Raw genomic sequence first — 15,833 nt, 5'->3', positions numbered from 1 at the left:
TGCGAGCTTTTTGACTGTGTTTTTTACAGATGCGGCAGTTGATGACCCGTTGTGCTCATCCTTATTTTTTCTGTTTATTTCTCTCCTTTCTCTTTTCTTCTCCTTACCGCTCAGCTATGGCACATTTACACGATAATAATAATAGTAATAATAATGAAAATCATAAAAAGAAAAAAAACAATAAAACTAAACTAAATAAATAAATAACAAGATGAGCCTATAGAATTTACAGATCTTCTCTTTGCAAAGTAAATGTGTTTGGCACAACAGAGCATTCAGTTCATGATTCTGCTTGCAAAGGCTGCCAGACAGGACAGTCGAACAAAGAAACAAAAATAGATAGCTAGATATATTAATGAATTAATATAATGGTACATTGCAATTTTACTCTTGGTGCTTTGTGCTTTTTTTTGTTTATCTATTTACAGATTTACCTAAACACCAGAAACCAAAGTTGCATTACACTGGTCATTTTAAACCACTTCAAAGTCACTTTAATTCTCAATTGTAAATTGTACATTTTAGACTGCTATTAACCCCTTTACCTCAAAGTGTATACTTACTCCCCTTATCTTGGTCTCAAAGTGTATATATATTTATTCTTCTAATTCTTATTCTTCCTATATTTATTGTTGTTCTTTTGCACTGTATGGAACTGGAGCCTCGTCTCTCTATATACTGTATATAGCAGAGATGAAAATAAAGTTTACTTTGACTTGACTTTGATAAATATTGGCTTATTCTGTGATGGTTACAGACAAGAGAGAAAATCTATCTCCTAACTTATGTTGTAACTGGAAACTGCTTTTATCCTTACACCACAACCTTCCATGCCATTCAGCTTTGTCCTCTTTACTTTATGCCTCACTTACAGCAGCAGCATGAAAAACCTTGATGTGTTTATGATCAGTCTTGTGTGTATTGGTTGGTATTTGTAGTGTAGTAGTTTGTGTGGTTGAATGACAAGCAGAAGATATTTGGTTTACAGGCAGTAGTGTACATGTTTGTTTAAATTCGTGTTACATGGTGTTAAAATAATTTTAAAAAACACTTGACAATTTACATATTAATGATCAAGAAACTGACCTCAGCCCATTGTTCATTCAGTGGAGCTAGTTTCAGTCAAAGTGCAAATGTACTTTTTATAAGATTGGGGAAACCTGCAGTCAGCTGAGACTGAAGAAGTCACTTGGATGAGTGATGAAACGTTTCTCCCACTGAAAATGCTATGTCCAGATGAACAGAGTCAACCTTTTGGGATTTGTGCTACTTAGAATATTTTCATGTGAAATTACACAAAAAGGCCACATGAGGTCTCTGTTTATTCATGGTGAAAATATGCAGGCTTTTACAAAACAATAAATCAATGTATGTAAATACATTTAAAAAAAAAAACATGTTTACATACGTGTACATTTAGAAAGTTTTGAGTTTTCAGTCCAGTAATATTTGTCATACAAGACCATGCTGGTGTTTCTTGTTGGTATATTGTTTTAGTCATTTTATATTTGAAGTTTGTCTACAAACCTGCAGGCAGTGACATTAAATCTTTAACATTATGTTGTTTATACACAAAAGTGCCTTTAGTCTACTATTACAACAAATCAGAGATGAAGCCTCAACTAAGTGAAGTAAGTAGAGGCTAATTATGCTGCCTGTCTGTTATTTAGTGTGTTAGTAATTCTGGGCTCACAGCCTGTTTAGTTCAGCATCAGTATCTCACAGCTGAAACAAAAGTTTTAGGATCTTCATGATCAACCTGCAAAATATTTGAAAATCTGTGAAACTATAACAGCTGAACACTGAGAAACAAAACCTTCCACTTAAAATAAAGAAATCTGGAAACGAGACTAGCCAGGGGACGTAACATTGTGTGTATTTGTGTGTGTGTGTGTGTGTGTGTGTGTGTGTGTGTGTGTGTGTGTGTGTGTGTGTGTGTGTGTGTGTGTGTGTGTGTGTGTGTGTGTGTGACAGCTCAGGATTCATCCAGAGGAGAGCTGCTTTGTTAGAAACTCCTGCACCATGAACATGAAGTCTTTGTAACTTTGTAACACCTGACATGTACAATGTGCAGAAGAGCACAAAACATTATTCACATTCAGGTCTTTTTTACTTCCTGCATGACCTGTAACATTGTAGACATTTATTAAAGTCAATATTCTGTACCAAAGGTTTCAGACGTGAATCTAACTCACTTCCAACATGAGCGACACTAATTGTAGCATTGTGACAGATGTGGCGCAGGTCTAAGAGAAGAAAAAACTACATCGAATTGATTTGTGGTGTTGCAGAGGTGTGTGTGTGTGTGTGTGTGTGTGTGTGTGTGTGTGTGTGTGTGTGTGTGTGTGTGTGTGTGTGTGTGTGTGTGTGACTCCAGTTTTTGTTCATCATGGACCGATTTCTAAATGTGAATAAATATCTGAAACAAGTTGAGTCACTGAAAAACTCACTTGATTGTCTGTGTGTGTCTTGTATTGTGGATCTCCTCCTTGACCCCGAGGCTTTATGTTAACTTCAGTTCTGCTCTGTTTCATAAAAACTGCAGAATTACTGAGAAGCAGAAAATGCAGAGTCAAAGCTTTGAACGCAGTGCCAAAACTTAATCTTTCCTTTAACTCTTTCTCGGTCCCAAAAAGTTGATTCTGTTCATCTGGATGTAGTGTTTTCAGTGGGAGAAATGTTTTGTTACTCATCCAAGTGAATTCTCAGCTGACTGCAGGTTTCCCCAACCTTATAAACAGTACATTTGCACAATGACTCTTGGTCATTAATAAATGCAAATTGTCACTATCAGAGAGAAGTGACTGTGACAATTCCTGATGATGATGTTTAGAAACTCTTTTAAAGTAACTGATTCATAAATTGATGATTGGGCTGTGATTCTAACGTTTGTGTTTCTTTTTCCAGGTTTGGATGAGAAATCAGGAACTAATCACAGAATTGTAGGTGTTTTAACATCTGTGTTATTAAAGCCAGTTTTTATGTTCAATGTTTTGTCATTTAATAGCTGTTCAGATTATTATATCCTTCTTTCCACTGTTTGTCTCGAAAAAATCAGGATTTTAGTCATTCTGTCTGTTGTTGGTGGTGGTGTGTTACTGCACTCAGTTTTTTTTTTTTTTGGGGGGGGGGGGGGGGGGGGATGCACAATTCTTTATGTTTGTACAGTTCTTTATTATTAGGGAAAACTGTTGTTTATAAAAGGTGAAATTTTGTCTTGTTTGTCAAATATTTTGACATCAAGTGATTTTAAATGAGAATTGTGAAAATCAACAAACAAGCTGCTTGTGTTGCTGAAATGAAATCTAATGCAACAGTTTATTCACTGCACTGCTGTCTCACCTCTTTGCAAAGGTAAATCAAACTCACAAAGACAACCTTGTTGAGTGAACCTTGATTTATTTAAACTTTCCACAGGAAATGTTTTTGAAAACACATTAATAATGTCCATTTATTGATGTCAGCGCATATGAGGTAATTTGTTGGGGATCTTTTCACATTATATGTTTAATATTGGATACAAAAACAAAAAAGGAAGTTGAGAGCATCAAGCTAAGGCTTCATTCGATTTGCATTCACTGGATGATATTGGTTTCGTCCAGACATGACGCTTGGCATTCAGGCCAAAGAGTGTCATGTTTGTTTTCATGATGTGTTCCTTTTAAAATCCTGTCCAATCAACTGAATTTATCACACATATAGAAACATCTGCCAGATGATCATTGGCAACAGGATACACCTGAGCTCTAGCTCTATATTTATGTATGTGTTATAGTTTTGGTTTTATTTTTAATAAATTTGCAAGAATTTCAAGCAAACATTTTCACTCTAGTGTATTTTGTGTAGAGTTTCAAGGTGAAAATGAACTGAATGAGGCAGTAACATGACAAAATGTAAAACAAATCACTGTGGTTACGTTCAGAACAGACTGCTACAGAGAGACGTGCCTCCTTATTTATGGTGACCGGACTTAGGAGACAGAGGTATCTGTAGATGGTTACTCTGCTTATTCACATTTCAGAAATGCTCCAGTGTGATAAAACAAAGCGAGTAAACTGACCATTCTTCCATCAACCATATTTCTCTAGTCTGCCTCGACACTCTGAATATGTGTTAAAGTCAGGTACCAATGTAGTTTGAAGGAACTACTAGAAGCTAATGTCTTGCTCCAGGCTGCACATGTTTATATTATTGTTGTAGAAAAGCCTGTGTTAGTGTGAACTACATTACCCAGCAGCCTCTGGGCAGTGATGGGATTCATGCAGTGGCGGTCCTAGCCTGTTTGGCGCCCTGGGCAAACACTCCCTCGCAAACGGAGGGCGCCCTTACTCCCAGCAAATGGGCGATAGAAAACCGATCGGTGTCTATGCCATTCCCAATATGCGCTGGCATGATGTCGGGGCAGCATGAGTACGAGCAATTTTTTTATTTTTTTTGCCGATGCCCGTGAATCCGCCCCCCACCACGATGCCGCCCCGGGCAACCGCCCGTGTCGCCCGTATCTAAAACCGCTACTGGATTCATGGTACTTCTGAGCTAGATGGTCTTCGTTCGTTCCTGGACTAATGCTAGAGGAGAGAGCTGCTGGGAAGGAAAGCAAATAGCCCATCCTGTATTTGTTGGGGATGGTGTGCGTCACATAAACGTGAGTGAATGTTCCATGCTTAAGATGGTTACACTGCTACTTCTGTGTATTGGTTTTAGTTACCTTTAGCATATGTGCTAATTAGCGATAGCTATGGCAGCCCAGTTATTTGATTGTTTTGGGCTGGTTCCTGCTTTGTTTGTTCCCCCTGCAAGTTTATGTGAATTTGTACACTGTAATATCGCTGTATTACGTAGTGGCTAAGTAGGGGGCTGACTGTTTACTAAGTGCATCAGTGTAAATAGGTCATCTCTTGTGTTGGAGTGCCCTCTTGTGGCGCCTTTTGGGTAGTGCCTTAGTAAATGTGAACACTCTAAGAAGTGGTATCAGACTGGTTTGTAGTGGAGGAATTTGTTGCCAGTTTCCTTAATCTTTAATCCGTATTCATGTTGTAATGTATATCCTGTTCTTAATCACAGAAACCACACCATATCACCCCTCCGCATCCTCCTACTGTATGCCATACCTCCCTGTACCATCCATCTGACCGCCAATAAACTCCACCTGTGGTAATCTAATCCCTGGATGTCAGCCTCTCCTTCTGACCGAGGATAGTTACTATTGCAGCACCACCCAGCATTAAACTGACGTACACCATTCTGTACAATTGTTATTTATTTATTTTATTGTTGTTGCAGCTATTGTATGTGATAAGCCCTGACTCCTATACAGTAAGATATTTTGTTTCCTCTCTGTCAGCTGATGTAAGAGTTAGACTGCAGAACCATAAGTGCCATTTAAACATTTTATTTTATACAAAGTGCTGCTGCTACACCACCTGGTGGTATACATGTACATCGAGCATGAGAAGCTCGGGCTTAATGAGCTTTAGTTTACAAACGAATCTCTGCACAAAAGTCACGTGTAAAAATCAGACAATTGAAATATGGAACTCCAAAGTGTTCAAAATTAAATAAATAAATAGGACATGATGAAATAAAAAACTATGTGAATAAATAAGACACAGATATGTAATGCGAGAATGATATTGTGAAATAATGGAACACATTTTGAAAATAAAGCTCATTATTGTGAAATATATTGCATTCTGCTATATAAATTTACTTATTATTGTGAAATATTATTTCATGGTCATTATTTTTCACAATAACAGAGATTATTCCTGAGGCATTTTATTTATTTCCAGCCGTTTTTAATCCAAAATGGCCTTTTTTCAAAGTCAGTCTTTATTTCAAAATCCCGTTTTTCCCAATGGCCTATTTATTTCATAATGCGACTTTTCAGCAGAATGACTTTGTCTGTCAATCAGTGTGAGTGGGCTGGACCTTTGCTCCTATTGGCTTATCTTTTACTATCGACTAGTTTTCCTGGATACCTGCTCCGCGGACGGCTGCCACAGCTAGCAAAAACGTGCTAGGTCAAAAGTCACGGAAGATGGCGGACTGGTGTGAACTTCAGTCAATTCTGCTCATTTTAGCAGATCAGATAGAGAGGGATAATTTACCAGTAGATATTGTTTTGAGTCGTTTAGATGATGTTTCTGAAATGCTTGGGATGATAATTGCTCTTCAAGATGTTAGCATCGATGACAACATTGTCGAAAGTTTAAGATCAATTCAGCACCGTGTTCGTTTGGAATACGCCGAGGAATAACTGTCTTCAAATGTTGGTCGTCCACGTCTTGAAATCCCGGCTGCAGCACTCAGGACTTTAGTGCTGTCCGGGATAACCATCGGGGTAATTGCCGATATGTTTTCTGTGTCTCCGAGCACAATTAGGAGGAGAATGACGGAGGAAGGTCTAAGGTAAGTTTACGCTGTAATTTAACACCTGTGTGAGTCTGTACACAGCATTATTTAGATGTTGTCCTTAATTATGACGTTTGACATTGAAATATTATCGCTTACTTTTTTATTGTGACTGTCTAAAATAAGTGGGGCAGCTACGGCTAAAGCTATCGGCGCCATCTCGGCGTTGATACACGTTTAGCCGGCGCAGTGTTAGCTGTTAGTGTGTTAACTCTGAGGCTGGGGGCAGTGGAGCCTGTAGGAACCTTTTACACAGAGAGTAGACCCACCAGCTTTCCACAATCTACTTACTTATCACATCTTGGTAGACAGCAGGGTCATTAGTGCTTTAAATAGTACATAGTTGAATGTTTCATTGCTGTTTGCAGCTCATTGTTCTCTGATAACACATAACAAAGTTGATGTTAAATAGCGAGTTTATTGAAATGGTTTTGTCTATTACAGCAGCGTTTTAAATATCATACTTTCTCTGGTGTCTTCAGTCAAGCTAAAACAAGAATACATTTACGTCCTTGGTTCTTTCAGGAAAACGTTTTGTTGAGATTTGCTGTTATACTAAAAAAAAACATTATGTGCAGAAAATCTGATAGGTATTCTTCTATTGGAGATGAGGACTTGGATGCAAAAGTGCTGGACATTCAGCGTCATCACCCAAATGCCGGCTGCAGAATGATGATCAGACATCTACGATCCAGAGGCATACACATTCAAAGTAAGCTGATATTGTTTGAATATCCAAACACCAGGAAAGCATGTGTCAGTGTGGCCATGATGTGATATTTTAATGTTTCCATGAAAAATGAATAGGCATGTTCTCATCATTGTTATGCAGTTATGTTCCTGTTTGAATCAGTTTGTACACAATTCTCTCTCCTCAGTAAATCTGTACAGCACTTGGATACTTACCTGAAGCAATGAAGATCTGTCCCATAAGCATTATAGTGTTTACAATACAGTCTTTTGTAGTTGGTAGTACTAAGACATGATCTGTTTGTTAATCAGGATTTCGACTGATTTATTCAATGAGGCGAGTCAATCCAGAAGGGGTCATGATGCGACGGTTATCTATTCAGACTGCAAGGCGTCGTCAGTACAGTGTACCAGCACCAAATCACCTTTGGCATATCGATGGAAATCATAAACTAATTCGGTCAGTACTTGCATCACCTTTTCCCTATTCCATTGAAGTAACAGGATGCATGTATAAAATTGTAAAATGAAGCCTTGAGTTTGTAAATGTCATCTTAAATGCTGTCATATAAGGCAATTTACAGGATGAGCTATAGTCATGTCTGAGGCTTTACATTATGCATGTGATTCCTTGCACTACAGATCTTTCTGTAAAGTGTTTAAGTTTCCCTTCTATTATTTATTTTACATTCCTGTTATAACATGTTGTCACTTTATATGGAACTGAAATATTGGTCTTGCTTTTTCCTTTAAAGGTAGTATTCTTCTGTAAAAATGTAACTGGGGACATGACAATGTTTTTGTTTTTTCTTTTAATTCTGCCTTGTCAGATGGAGGTTTGTTGTCCATGGTGGGATAGATGGTTTTTCTAGGTTAATTGTCTACCTTAAAGCTGCCACCAACAACAAAGGAGGGGAAAATGTGAAGGTTGCACATTTCTTGGTGGAGACAATGGGGGAGAACAGGAACTCTCACATTACAGGCAGAAGTGTTCACAACCAGCGGTAAGGCCAAGTAAATTGATGGCCTGTCTTACATTTTTTTCCACACATGCAATTGTAATAAAACAAATGGTTTCTGAGCATAATTGACTGGTTTCACAGCACATTAACACTACACTAATAATTGACTTGGAAGGCTGTTGACGTAGGAAAGCCTGAAAAACCATAAATGAACAATTTCCCTCACTGTGTCTTATAGCATTGAGCGCCTGTGGAGGGATGTATATGAAAACGTCCTTGACCTTTTCTACACAATCTTCACCCAGCTGGAGATTCAAGGACTGCTCAACCCTGGTGAAGAAATTGACTTGTTTGCACTGCACAGATGCTTTTTGGATCATATTCAACATCATCTTCAGTCATTCCAGGAAGCATGGAATCAGAACAGCAAACAACCATTCACCTCTGCAACTCTGGTTGCTGCACAGAAAGGAGGGACAAGATTTGTCACAGGTACATGACTATTTGATCCGTATTTGTTCTTGTGTGTAAAACTCTGCTATCTGTAGTGGAGATGAGTTTATTTCTACTGTGCAAGTTGGTGTACCAAATATTTCTCCTGTAAGTGAAAATGTCTCCCAAGCCATTCTCTCCTTATATTCCATCTGTCAGGTATAGATGGCAATACTTTAAACAAAGTTAAATTTGTTATACCTGAAAAGAACCAATCCTGACCTAGAATGGGTGAATGAATAATTATGCCTTAGAAACTCACATAGGCCCTGACAGACTCAATAAGTCCCTCTAGGAACAGCTGCAGGAATCACCACTTCAGTTTAGATTTAAGACATGTGCATGCTCTTTCAGGTTGATGAGGATTATGGTGTGGGCTGGACAGGACCACATAATCACCACCCATCAAATGAGATCATTCCTGAGATTCAGCTCCCACGTGCACTGAGTGAACGAGAGCTTGCTGTGCTACCAAACAACAACGTTTCACTCAGTCAAGCTTTGGATACCTACTATGAAACTGTTCAGTCACTCAAACTTATGTTTGATACCACACCTTAACTCTTCAAAGTAAGCAGGTGCAATATGTTCACACCCCTTTTTTAAGTTTCTACATCTATGGCTTTGTAGCTAATACTGACTCATTCAACATAACCAATTTCATTTTGAACAAAACAGTGAGTGGCTATAAAACAGGATTTGTTTTACACAGCTGTCACTTTAATAATAATAAAAATAAGTGACAATAAAAAAAGTGATTTGATATTCATTTCTTGGATGTACAGTACATGTCAACTCTGAGCAGATTTAATACAATGCACACAGTACAGTAGTATAACATCTTAATGCAAATAATTTTTCCAGTAGCGAGAATAAACTAAACATACTGTGTAATTTATAATGTACAGTGAACAACTGATTTTGTTTTCTGAACTCTTTGTAATATAAACTGACAAAAAGCCATAAATGCTCCACGGTACTGTGTATTTCTCACTGTCAAGTGTATTAAAGGAACTAGAACTCACTAGATTGTCAGTTTCTTTGAACACTGAGTACAGTAATGTGATGCAAGAAAGAAAAAAATGGTCTAATCTTACCATGTGGTTATGGAATCAATCCTAAACCAGACCAAAACCTGAGTCAGTAGAGTTGAGACACACCTCAATGTCCATCAGAAATGACTCATAGGTACAGTAGTGTGCAGGAAGACGTAGAACTTCAAAACAGGTGGAAGACTTTGGAAGACTGCTGTTGACCACTTCCACAGTCATTTCTCTCGGCAAGACTTCCCATCCTGTCCAAAACTTGATGAGGGCTTTTCGTTGTGCACAAGACGCTGCAATGGAACATTGTTTTGAGCTATAATGACATCCTATATCCATTATTTTGAATCTTTTATCGAGAAATACCATAAAAGATGAACAATTACATAAAGACCACGAGACATTTTTGCCCCACTCAAATTGCTGTTGTAGCTGTCATAGATATTTTTATGGTAACAAAGTTAAAAGTAGTTACATACAATTATAATGCAACTGACAATGCCACCACTCTGTTTTTTATGTATTGCATGGAGGCAGTATGGAGCAAATAAGAAAACAAAATTATACTATAGTGTAGGGCTGCACAATTAATCGTTAGAAAATCGCGATCTCGATTCATACTTATGTGCGATCTCATTTCCAAATGACAACGATTTAAAAAAATAAATAAAAAAAGACGACGACGATTGTACCGCATTTTGATCCGGGACGTAATCTGCATGAAAACAAGCGCTCACTCTTCCTGCTCAACAAATGACCAGGGCGGAGCCTTATACCACGTGATACACAAGCTGTGCCGTGATGCTCAAATTGGCAGGGAAAAAACAACGGAGAACACGTCAGGGATGACGAGAAAGTGACAGGAGAAAATCCGTCCCGGTCAACCACCCAAACATCAATAACGGGAACCTTATACAGCGCTTCCCTATACACGTCGAACTCCCGCAGGCACAAAGAAATTACGGAGGCTATTACTTATCACCTGACCAAAGATATATCAACACTGTGCAAAACGAGGGATTTAGGAAAATGATCAACACCCTAGACAAACGCTACACAGTGCCGTCCCGCAACTATTTTTCTATTGTTGCACTACCTGCTCTATACACGCAGTGTCGAGCAACGGTGGAGACGGAATTTCAAGCAGTACAACATTTTGCGGCAACCACAAAATGTGAGGCATTTATTGTTTTTATGTTCAGTTTCAACTGTTACGAAGTTGATGTGCAGTTAATAAGTGCAATAAATATTTATATTGGAAAAGAAAATCGTGAGAGAATCGTGATCTCAATTCTAAGCAAAAAAATCGTGATTCTCATTTTATGCAAAATCATGCAGCCCTACTATAGTGTACTTTGTTAATGACCCGAGATCACTGGACTGTATATAATTTACCAAAGTATAATCAGAGAAAACCAAGAGCAAAATACCTATCGCAGCAGACTTACCATTTTCAATGAAGGACCGAAGGTAACCTGCCACTTTGCATTTATCCTCAAGAGAGCATTCCTCTTCCTCCTCATCTTCATCTTCTGTGGCAGGCCACACTATCCTTTCTAGAATAGACTGCATAAAATAGTTCACCTTGGTTAATTTTTTCTCTTAAGCTTATTTTATCTTGTAGCATTTAAGTAAAGATATAAAATGACAAATTATCTTGTAGTCTTAAGAGCGTCAGCAACATTAGGTGTATTTTTATTAAATGTAACCCAGCTGTTCAACTTGCCCAAGCATACAAGATAGTATATTGATGTTTTGTGTCAACAATTAATGTGCATCCTTCATAAATTAACCAAATACCTTTACTATTCAGATGTTAAAAGATGTGATCTGACTTTACCTCACAACAGGGAGCAGTCTCTGATTCCCTTGGTAAGAAAAGAGGAATGATGTCTGATCTTTCTGTCAGAAGTGGCCATACCATGGTCTCCTTAAGCCCTTTCCTCAGCTGCTTGACTTGACGGCTTGTTCGTGTTATGACCTACAACAGTGAGACCAAACCAAAACTGAAGTGTGAGTCCGTAAAGTGAGACACACTTTAAATGTTAAATACTTAAAGAACATCCACTGTACTGTTAAAAGCATTTCAAATGGCCTCCAAAGAGATTTTTTTTAATATATATGAAAAATGTACTTATTCACATCCGAAGGTTTGATTTGCTTTTCTATTTAAAATTTACATTTATTGGGGAGAGTAAGTCCGTACTCACAGCGTGGAATAGCAGACGTTCATACAGCCACTTTCTATTGGTTTGTGTGACACCTGGCAGGTCCCAAGCCAGGGCTAGCTCGAGAACATTTCTTCGTTCCAGTTCTGTTAATTCAGCAGTGCCATCAAGCTAGGACAGAGGAAAAAAAAATAGTAGTCAGTAGTAGGTACTGATGGCTATTCAATCTTGTCTCTAAATTTAATATTTAGTGAAATAGTAATTCTTTAAAATAATGGTACAAAAATGCAAACCAGCTGAATAGTGCTGTGGATATCAATATCAGGGCAATCCTCAATCTGAACCGTAGCTGTTTCAGGTGAGCCACCAAAAAGGACATGGATGATTGCAGGACTTATACCAGACACACATGGTCCACCATGAATGAATGAATGTCCCATTATTCTTCCTAAGATCAAACATAATAAATTCACTTAGCCTAACATTGCATGGGGGTAAAAACAAACATTCAATCTATTTTTCATCTTTATGGTTACAGTTAGGATAATGTAACACAAGTAATGCTGTTTCCTTTAGTGCTGCACATGTAATATTTTAAATTACTCCTCCTCTTATTTCTGTACATAACTTTCTTACCTGCCACCAAAAACATGTCACTCTCAAGCAAGGTCTGAGAAGTGGATGGAGTCAAGTGTTCTGGCTCACCGTCAAACAGTCTTGTAAGATCTGTGTTCCCTGAAAAGAGTACAGCTAGGTTATGGTGAGTATGAGAAATCCAGGCAGTAATTTTAACACAATTAACTCATTTACATAACAAACACATTTTCTTTATATGATGAAATATTCTCTTATTTAATCCACTATACATGTTCCCAGTCTAAATATAACATACATACCAAAATTCAAATGCAAACCAGACTGTACTAGAGAAACTGCCTTTGAGAAGAAGAATCTCTTCACCCCTTCTCCAACAGCAACATCCCCTAAAAGGAAGAAGAAAAAAAAACTTGTGAAGTTTCGGATTAGTCAGTCACTGGATTTCTAATGTTTTCCCAATACAGAAACTACCTTCCAGTTTGCAGCTGACAGGGCCCGTCCACTCTACCTTTGGGGCTTGTAGAGGGAGATAAGTGATCTCTGTTGATCCACAATACTTTCCCGCAAGTCCATTTGCAGGACTACTGCCTTTCTGGTCTCATACTTTGAAAGTAACTCGGACTTGTAGAGCCAGGCTGCTCTGGTTGCATCTTGTTCACATTTCCACTCTGAAAGGTACACATTTGTATGGATCACATGAATCAAAAGAAATAAAAAATATGTATTTTTTGCCATTTGTCTGGTATCTTCCTAACTTAATTCCTGTCACTACCTGGTTTTTCCCCTAGAAGTGACTTTTCCTCATCTTGATGAGATGCATCTTCCTGCACTACCATATCACCTGACGATTGCTCTGCTCTTGCTGAGGTTATGGTGGATTCCAAGATGATACCATCTGGTTCCTCTACCCCGCAGGACAGATTCCAGGCATCACTGTTGCTACAGTCCTTTCGAACATGAAAATCCGTTTCTCTCCAAGTCCAGCTGCTGCTAGGTCAAATTTGACTGCTTTAGCTGGCACTGTGTCTGACATATGATCATGTAAACAGAAGAAGGTGTGTGTGTAAATGGAGCGGCATACTTTCTTGGAAGAACGTGGGGTCAGAGATGAAAGTGGCGCTGAGGAAGGCCTCGCTCTGTAAGGGGCAAACAGTCTTGCGACTTCAGCTTTAAAAAGGGAAAAACAATATTAAAGAAAAAATTCTAAAAGCTTAGATTAATTGCTACTTAATTTGCAAGTATTATACCCGCTTACAAAATCACTACATTGAACTAGAATTGCTTTCTTTGCATTCACATAGATTACTTGACTTCCATATTAGCAGAGAAGATAAGACACTTTAAAACCTCATGATTTAACTATTACCTACAACAATGTAAATAGTGATACAGACATTAACCCAGAAGACGATTATCTTCTCTTACCTAATTTATTGAGTTCTTTGCTATGATAAAACAGTATAAAAAATCTGTGACTGAACTGATTAAAAAGCTCATTTTTGGCAGACAGACTAACCAACCAGTAATAACACATCGTTACTTACCCTGAACAGCGTTTGGTGGAGTGGAGCTAGCTGTGATAGCATTAGCATTTGCTAACGTTAAAACTGTGCTGTTTTGATGAGAACTTGGACCAGGGACCGCTTCATCTCCAGTACGCTGCTGCAATACTCTCTCAGACTGAGGCGAAGACGTACAATCTAAGCGGTTAGCAACTTCTCTGAGTAACTCAGAAACGGACTTGTCTCCTGCAGCCATGTAACCTGTAACGTTATTCACGCCCAGTGTTTTACATTTGTCGGTGCCTTAACTTTATTTCGAGCTGCACACTGCCGCCGTCTGCGTAGGAGACGCATTGCACCATTAGACCTAAATCGACACTTCATGTGCTATTACTTATGTCTGAGCAAAGAAGCAACCAATCACACAACTGGCTCCGCCCTGTCTTTCTTGATTGACAGACAAAGTCATTCTGCTGAAAAGTCGCATTATGAAGTTCACACCAGTCCGCCATCCTCCGTGACTTTTGACCTAGCACGTTTTTGCTAGCTGTGGCAGCCGTCCGCGGAGCAGGTATCCAGGAAAACTAGTCGATAGTAAAAGATAAGCCAATAGGAGCAAAGGTCCAGCCCACTCACACTGATTGACAGACAAAGTCATTCTGCTGAAAAGTCGCATTATGAAATAAATAAGCCACTGGGAAAAACGGGATTTTGAAATAAAGACTGACTTTGAAAAAAGGCCATTTTGGATTAAAAACGGCTGGAAATAAATAAAATGCCTCAGGAATAATCTCTGTTATTGTGAAAAATAATGACCATGAAATAATATTTCACAGTAATAAGTAAATTTATATAGCAGAATGCAATATATTTCACAATAATGAGCTTTATTTTCAAAATGTGTTCCATTATTTCACAATATCATTCTCGCATTACATATCTGTGTCTTATTTATTCACATAGTTATTTATTTCATCATGTCCTATTTATTTATTTAATTTTGAACACTTTGGAGTTCCATATTGAAAAGCTGAGCGACTTGTAACTGCAGATATTTTAAAAAAAGAAAAGAAAACTTCTCCGGGAACATTATTCATGTTTATGCGACCATTTTTGTCTTTGTTACCATAAATTGTTCAGCCAATTAAACATGTGTGAATGGTAATTGTGGTTTCACGCGTGTACTGTGTTATAACATTAAGATGGAAGTAAATAATAAAAACAGTCTGTGGGATTGTGCTACTCTTGACCAGTGTTGGGTAAGTTACTTTAAAAAAGTAATTAATTACTATTACTAATTACTTAGTCAATATTGTATTTAAAATACTTATCTAATTACTGTGTCAGAAAAGTAACTTAATTACTACATAAGTATTTAACTAAATACTTCTTAAAATCCATATAAACCTTGAGTGGACAAACAATAGAAATTAAACTCTTTAAATAATAAATAAATTTTTTTAAAGACGGACACGCTACAGTATGCAGCGGTAGCATCTGTTCCACAATGTAGCCTGGCAGGGCTGGACTGGGACAAAAAAAATCGGCCCGGGCATTTTGACTAGAGACCGGCCCACCAGGTATTATAGGAAAAGCCATAAAGCCTTTGAATGAAAACAAACGCTGTTGTCACAGTGATGTACACTGTCTTGTTGGTATAAATGTATCAATCTAATAAACTTAAACCTACACCATCCTCCCTATTCTGGTATTGGTCGAGTTAACCTCCTGAACTATCTACAACACATAGTGAAAACCTGAAAGTAAGACAGAGAAGACTAGAGGTGAGACATGATCATTACTGATTACTGATGACAGATTTAGATATATTTTCATAAATCATTCATTTGCCACATCAATAAACAGCATGGCAGGGCAAAATATTTTTTCTAACATGGCAACCTTTAAAAAGTGAAAGGAGACAGAGAGACAGGTGAGAAAGAAAAACTTAATTGACTTTTTGAT

The 15,833-nt window shown here is 38.0% G+C and overlaps 2 protein-coding genes across 5 annotated transcripts; one reads left to right on the top strand and one right to left on the bottom strand.

The window, feature by feature from the left end:
• The first annotated feature begins 6,285 nt into the window (after positions 1 to 6,285).
• LOC134621171 (uncharacterized) lies at positions 6,286 to 8,566 on the top strand. Its single transcript, XM_063467607.1, has 5 exons — positions 6,286 to 6,411; positions 6,993 to 7,126; positions 7,417 to 7,564; positions 7,935 to 8,108; positions 8,305 to 8,566. Exons 1-5 carry the CDS (start codon positions 6,356 to 6,358, stop codon positions 8,564 to 8,566), a joined length of 774 nt encoding a protein of 257 aa, XP_063323677.1. The 5' UTR covers positions 6,286 to 6,355.
• Positions 8,567 to 9,321: 755 nt separating this feature from the next.
• On the bottom strand, positions 9,322 to 14,516 carry LOC134621384 (uncharacterized). 4 transcript variants are annotated; one of them, XM_063467857.1, is made up of 11 exons: positions 13,911 to 14,516; positions 13,448 to 13,533; positions 13,139 to 13,353; positions 12,838 to 13,034; positions 12,666 to 12,752; positions 12,406 to 12,504; positions 12,063 to 12,217; positions 11,812 to 11,940; positions 11,442 to 11,582; positions 11,050 to 11,167; positions 9,322 to 9,894 (listed from the first exon to the last, which is right to left on the bottom strand). In XM_063467857.1, exons 6-11 carry the CDS (start codon positions 12,419 to 12,421, stop codon positions 9,677 to 9,679), a joined length of 777 nt encoding a protein of 258 aa, XP_063323927.1. In that variant the 5' UTR covers positions 12,422 to 12,504; positions 12,666 to 12,752; positions 12,838 to 13,034; positions 13,139 to 13,353; positions 13,448 to 13,533; positions 13,911 to 14,516; the 3' UTR covers positions 9,322 to 9,676. The 4 variants fall into 4 exon arrangements, with proteins under 4 accessions (XP_063323927.1, XP_063323930.1, XP_063323928.1 ...); XM_063467860.1 differs by having other exon boundaries at positions 12,875 to 13,034; XM_063467858.1 differs by having other exon boundaries at positions 13,139 to 13,533.
• Between the last annotated feature and the right edge of the window lie 1,317 nt (positions 14,517 to 15,833).

Source organism: Pelmatolapia mariae, linkage group LG23 (assembly GCF_036321145.2).
Source record: "Pelmatolapia mariae isolate MD_Pm_ZW linkage group LG23, Pm_UMD_F_2, whole genome shotgun sequence".
Taxonomy (NCBI): domain Eukaryota; kingdom Metazoa; phylum Chordata; class Actinopteri; order Cichliformes; family Cichlidae; genus Pelmatolapia; species Pelmatolapia mariae.
This window is presented reverse-complemented; position numbering and strand designations above follow the sequence as displayed.